The following is a 6,519-nucleotide window of genomic DNA, read 5'->3' on the forward strand; positions in this document are numbered from 1 at the left end:
AAAGCAAAGTGTCTCCAGCGTTCTCTCCGCCATTACTCCTCACAAACAAAACAAAAGCCATATCTTGCTAGATGTTATGTGAAATATCACAACAAAAGGCATATCTAGCAAGATATGTGAAATATCACATAGTATTTGTTTGAAAAGTAGCAAAGAATAATAGCTCTACCTAAAACAGTAACGCTAGTTAGTGAAGCCTGAGACTAACGTTACAGTATGGACAGTCCAAAATAGTTGTAGATGGTCCACAACACAGGGTTTTTTGCTAGTAGCTACCAAGTAACAAAATGGCCCTCACATATAGCATTAACGTAGTATACCGCGCCTCGAACGTGCCCGGGCTAAAGTGGTGATTCAGCCAGGAGGGGTTGTGCTAGCTCTAAGCTCCAGACCTCCAGTGTGCTTTCACAATAATTATTTATTAGGATTTTTACCTTTCAAACAGTGGAAATAATTTTTCATGCCACAAGAGGTAGGCTACCTGATCTTGGCAAATGGGTCCCGGAACGAAAGACTACAAAACTGAGAGGTGCCAGAGGATCCGGCTCAAATTAAGCACCGTCCTTCTCATATTATGGGGTAGGGCCATCCCAAGGATCCCTGAATGCACGGACGGTTGCACCAAAGATTTTTTTATAACTAATCCAAGATAGACCACATCCGGTTGTTTCCAATGGGAAGAGATGAGTCATACTGGGCAGAGCCAAGCACGAGCTTGCGAGATCCTATTGGCGCGTTCTAGCATATTTCTGTTTGGGAACGCCTCCTTTGAAGCGCTCGTGTGCAATAACTAAATTTGCGTTCCTTCTAAACAATGTGATAAAAAAAATGTGTAGCATAGGGTAACGTCTACACAGCTTTGTCCACTCTGTTCACAACATATTTTAGTTGTGTTAACAGAAAACTATATTAAGATCATATGTTTCATCGATTAGAACATCTGCAGAATATCAGCCAAAATCCATCTTCTCCGACTGCCGGCCAGCGGGCTTCCTTTCACTACCATATTTGGTATTGTCATGTCATTCCATGCTAGATAACACAACTATTATCATATTTGGTAGTGAGTGGAAACGCTAAGCCGATGCTTGACATTTCTACATCCTGTGAAATATCTGTCTCATTGTTCTATCTGTGGCTGCACTGTGGTAGTGGGGGAACAGGAAGTTCCAGACAGGCACACACCATTTTTCAGAATAAAGAATGCACTAAGAATTGTGATGTCTAGAAGAGAACCTTTTGTGTCCGTTTCTATTTATTACTACAGGTATGTAATAGTAGGTCAAAACTTCCTAATAAAGAATGAACATGTCATTCCATGCTAGATAACAACTATTATCACGTTTGATAAAGGTTTGATGTGTTATTTTTGTGTAAAACGAACTGAAGAATGTGATAAACTATTTTAAGTCACACAGCTAGAAACTTTGGGGTTGTCTGAATGGATGTACATCATTTTCTCAAGGTCATTTTATAAATAATCCATTTATTTGAGATTTCTGAGTTCGTTGGGCATGTTATTGGTTTTGTGTAAAATTCACGACCTGGTAAAATGGCGGCGCCCACTCTGTCTGCGTCAACGGACTTCAGTGCGGGTGCATCAGAGACAATTTCACGATCACACTACAGGTTTGAAGTGTGATGTGTACTTATATTCATATAATTTATATTATTTGATGGCGAAATACAAATTGTTTTTTTTTATTGAAATAATACAGTGAAGACCAGGTTATTCAGGAAAATAGTACATAGTGCTGCTTAAAATAAACTGCAACCTCGTACTAAATGTTTTTGTCATTCATGGATTTATCTGAATTTGGGAAATCTACTTTTGATTAAGTTAAATTACGTAGTGTAGACTAATTTAAAGTGTGTACTTTGTCTAATTTGAATTAAGTAATGTTGAGCTCATGTTCCTCTTATAGAATATTAGCTCAACAGTATTGTGGAGCTCCTGCACATAAATATAAACAATACTGGCACCTATTTCAGTCTGAGTCAAGCACTGAATTAGATAATTGAACAAGAAGAAATATAATATATTTTTAGAGAATAAAGAAAGTGCCGGAACTGTGAAGACAGTCACTTTTTGTCTGTTTGTCATTGTTACTACAGGACGACTAGAATTTAGTCTGAGGCCAGTAACATCAACAGTGAGGACAAACCCAGCCTGCCTCTCTCCTTCCACAGGGAGTCCAAACCTACAGTCACTGGGTCCTGATTGTGACAGTGGAGCCCAGTTTGCACTGCTGGATCCAGAGATGGCATCAGTGAAGCTGGAAGACTGCAGTCAAACACTGGAGCTGAATGTCAACATTAGAGATGAAGAAGAGGAGGAGAAGATTGGGAAATCTGTTAGTCATGGTAAGAACAGGTTTTATCTAACTAAGTTTGTGTTATTCATTCCAACTTCCCACTGTGCATGAAAGTTGCAGTAGAACTGTTTCAATGAGAAGATAGATGTTATTTCATACTACTGACACTTGCAAGGTTTGACACCAGTATGGCCAGCATTTGTTTTTATTCACTGGGCTATCTGGAGTGATCAGAGAGTAGACTAAAGAAGTGATGTAGACAAACTGCCAGTGTTTTAAAGTTCTATGAAATTAGTTTGTGTAGTTACTAACCCTTATGACAGTGAGTGGAGGACTTTTACCCACTTTTAGAATAGTTTTATTCCCCTGTATTGTCCAGCCTACTGATATGAATACATATGTCACCCGGTACAGCCAGAAGAGGGCTGGCCACACCTTTTGGCCTGGTTCCTCTCTACCTTTCTTCCAAGGTTCCTGCTTTCTAGGGAGTTTTTCCTGGCCACTGTGCTTCTACATCTGCATTGCTTACTCTTTGGTGTTTTAGGCTGGCTTTCTGTAGAACACTTTGTGATAACTACTGATGTAAAAAGGGCTTCATAAAATACATTTGATTGACATGTACAGTGGGGAGAACAAGTATTTGATACACTGCCGATTTTGCAGGTTTTCCTACTTACAAAGCATGTAGAGGTCTGTAATTTTTATCATAGGTACACTTCAACTGTGAGAGACGGAATTTAAAACAAAAATCCAGAAAATCACATTGTATGATTTTTAAGTAATTAATTCGCATTTTATTGCATGACATAAGTATTTGATCACCTACCAACCAGTAAGAATTCCGGCTCTCACAGACCTGTTAGTTTTTCTTTAAGAAGCCCTCCTGTTCTCCACTCATTACCTGTATTAACTGCACCTGTTTGAACTCGTTACCTGTATAAAAGACACCTGTCCACCCACTCAATCAAACAGACTCCAACCTCTCCACAATGGCCAAGACCAGAGAGCTGTGTAAGGACATCAGGGATAAAATTGTAGACCTGCACAAGGCTGGGATGGGCTACAGGACAATAGGCAAGCAGCTTGGTGAGAAGGAAACAACTGTTGGCGCAATTATTAGAAAATGGAAGAAGTTCAAGATGACGGTCAATCACCCTCGGTCTGGGGCTCCATGCAAGATCTCACCTCGTGGGGCATCAATGATCATGAGGAAGGTGAGGGATCAGCCCAGAACTACACGGCAGGACCTGGTTAATGACCTGAAGAGAGCTGGGACCACAGTCTCAAAGAAAACCATTAGTAACACACTACGCCGTCATGGATTAAAATCCTGCAGCGCACGCAAGGTCCCCCTGCTCAAGCCAGCGCATGTCCAGGCCCGTCTGAAGTTTGCCAATGACCATCTGGATGATCCAGAGGAGGAATTGGAGAAGGTCATGTGGTCTGATGAGACAAAAATAGAGCTTTTTGGTCTAAACTCCACTCGCCGTGTTTGGAGGAAGAAGAAGGATGAGTACAACCCCAAGAACACCATCCCAACCGTGAAGCATGGAGGTGGAAACATCATTCTTTGGGGATGCTTTTCTGCAAAGGGGACAGGACGACTGCACCGTATTGAGGGGAGGATGGATGGGGCCATGTATCGCGAGATCTTGGCCAACAACCTCCTTCCCTCAGTAAGAGCATTGAAGATGGGTCGTGGCTGGGTCTTCCAGCATGACAACGACACGAAGCACACAGCCATGGCAACTAAGGAGTGGCTCCGTAAGAAGCATCTCAAGGTCCTGGAGTGGCCTAGCCAGTCTCCAGACCTGAACCCAATAGAAAATCTTTGGAGGGAGCTGAAAGTCCGTATTGCCCAGCGACAGCCCCGAAACCTGAAGGATCTGGAGAAGGTCTGTATGGAGGAGTGGGCCAAAATCCCTGCTGCAGTGTGTGCAAACCTGGTCAAGAACTACAGGAAACGTATGATCTCTGTAATTGCAAACAAAGGTTTCTGTACCAAATATTAAGTTCTGCTTTTCTGATGTATCAAATACTTATGTCATGCAATAAAATGCGAATTAATTACTTAAAAATCATACAATGTGATTTTCTGGAATTTTGTTTTAAATTCCGTCTCTCACAGTTGAAGTGTACCTATGATAAAAATTACAGACCTCTACATGCTTTGTAAGTAGGAAAACCTGCAAAATCGGCAGTGTATCAAATACTTGTTCTCCCCACTGTATATCACACCAACTGACTGGTTCTTCTGATTTTGTTCACACAGGAGACCATGTTGAGACATTCCCTACATCCAGACAGCAACAGCAGGAAGATCACAGAGCTAAGAGGTCTCACCACTGCCCACATTGTGAGGAGATTTTTCCAATTCTATCAAAGCTAAAAACACACCTAAAAATACACACAGGAGAGAATCCGTATTCCTGTACTGACTGTGGGAAGAGATTCACAACATCAGGGGTTCTGACAGTTCATCAGAGAGTGCACACTGGAGAGAAGCCTTACTTCTGCTCTGACTGTGGAAAGAGTTTCTCTAAACAGAACAACTTAAAATATCACCAGCGAATACATACAGGAGAGAAGCTTTACTCCTGCTCAGACTGTGGGGCGAGTTTCTCTCGACTCAATACCTTAAAAACACACCAACTTATACATACAGGTGAGAAGCCTTACTCTTGTTCTGACTGTGGGAAGAGTTTCTCTGTAATGGGCAACTTAAAAACACATGAACGTATACATACAGGAGTGAAGCCTTACTCCTGCTCTGACTGTGGAAAGATTTTCTCTCAACTGGGCCACTTAAAAAGACATGAACATATACATACAGGAGTGAAACCTTACTACTGCTCTGATTGTGGAAAATGCTTCACAACATCAACTCATCTTAAAGTTCATCAGAGTACACACACAGAAGAGAAGCCTTACCCCTGCTCTGACTGTGGGAAGAGTTTCTCTCGACGGGGCCTCTTAAAAACACATGAACTTATACATACAGGAGTGAAGCCTTACTCCTGCTCTGACTGCGGAAAATGCTTCACAACATCAACTGAGCTAAAAGTTCATCAGAGAACACACACAGGAGAGAAGCCTTACTCCTGCTCTGACTGTGGAAAGAGTTTCTCTGTAATGGGCAACTTAAAAACACATGAACGTATGCATACAGGTGTGAAGCCTTACTCCTGCTCTGACTGTGGAAAATGCTTCACAACATCAACAGAGCTAAAAGTTCATCAGAGAACACACACAGGAGTGAAGCCTTACTCCTGCTCTGACTGTGGAAAGAGTTTCTCTGTACTGGGCAACTTAAAAATACATGAACATTTACATACAGGAGTGAAGCCTTACTCCTGCTCTGACTGTGGAAAATGCTTCACAACATCAACTGAGCTAAATGTTCACCAGAGAACACACACAGGAGTGAAGCCTTACTCCTGCTCTGACTGTGGAAAGAGTTTCTCTGTACTGGGCAACTTAAAAACACATGAACGTTTACATACAGGAGAGAAGTCTTACTCCTGCTCTGACTGTGGAAAGAGTTTCTCTCAAATGGGCCAGTTAAAAAGACACCAAGGTAAACATAAAGGAGAGAAGCCTTACCACTGATCTGACTGTATAAAATCTTTTAAAACAACAGCTGAGCTAAAAGGTTATCAGAGAACAGACACAGGAGAGAAGCCTTACTTATTCTCCTAATGTGGCAAGAGTAACTCAAGTGAAAGTCATCAAGTAAAATACTACTTGAGTAAAAGTCTAAAAGTATTTGGTTGTAAATATATTTATGTATCAAAAGTAAATGTAATAGCTAAAATATACTTGAGTATCAAAAGTAAAAGTATGAATAATTTCAAATTCCTTAAATTCATCTCTATGGGATGGGTGTCCCTAAACCAGACGGTTGTTGCTAACTTGCGCTAATGTGACTAAAAAGACCTTGTATTCAACAGCCAACTTTCCAGGACATTGACAAGCTTAAATTCTTGCTAATCTAACTGCAGTGCCCAATTAACAGTCCAATTATTACATTGAAAAAATACCTTGCTATTGTTTGAGGAGAGTGTACAACAACAACTTGTATCACGGCAACTGGTTTGATACCTTCACCTCTGAAGGTAAATAATGTACTTACATTCAGTAATCTTGCTCTGATTTGTCATCCTGAGGTTCCCAGAGATAAAATGTAATATAGTTTTGTTTGATT

At 41.0% G+C, this 6,519-nt stretch overlaps 1 protein-coding gene across 1 annotated transcript; it reads left to right on the top strand.

Moving 5' to 3' along the window:
- The first annotated feature begins 1,552 nt into the window (after window positions 1–1,552).
- Window positions 1,553–6,270, top strand: LOC129860117 (zinc finger protein 665-like). The gene is made up of 2 exons (XM_055930436.1): window positions 1,553–1,595; window positions 4,588–6,270. Exons 1-2 carry the CDS (start codon window positions 1,553–1,555, stop codon window positions 5,922–5,924), a joined length of 1,380 nt encoding a protein of 459 aa, XP_055786411.1. The 3' UTR covers window positions 5,925–6,270.
- The last annotated feature ends 249 nt before the right edge of the window (window positions 6,271–6,519 follow it).

The sequence above is a fragment of the Salvelinus fontinalis genome, chromosome 7 (assembly GCF_029448725.1).
Source record: "Salvelinus fontinalis isolate EN_2023a chromosome 7, ASM2944872v1, whole genome shotgun sequence".
NCBI lineage: Eukaryota > Metazoa > Chordata > Actinopteri > Salmoniformes > Salmonidae > Salvelinus > Salvelinus fontinalis.

What these genes read in the sequence shown, in the direction of transcription:
- LOC129860117 (XM_055930436.1), top strand. Translation starts at nt 1,553, where the DNA reads ATGGCGGCGCCCACTCTGTCTGCGTCAACGGACTTCAGTGCGG. An exon ending in GTCAACGGACTTCAGTGCGG is followed by an intron (nt 1,596 to 4,587) that starts GTGCATCAGAGA and finishes TTGTTCACACAG; the next exon opens with GAGACCATGTTGAGACATTC.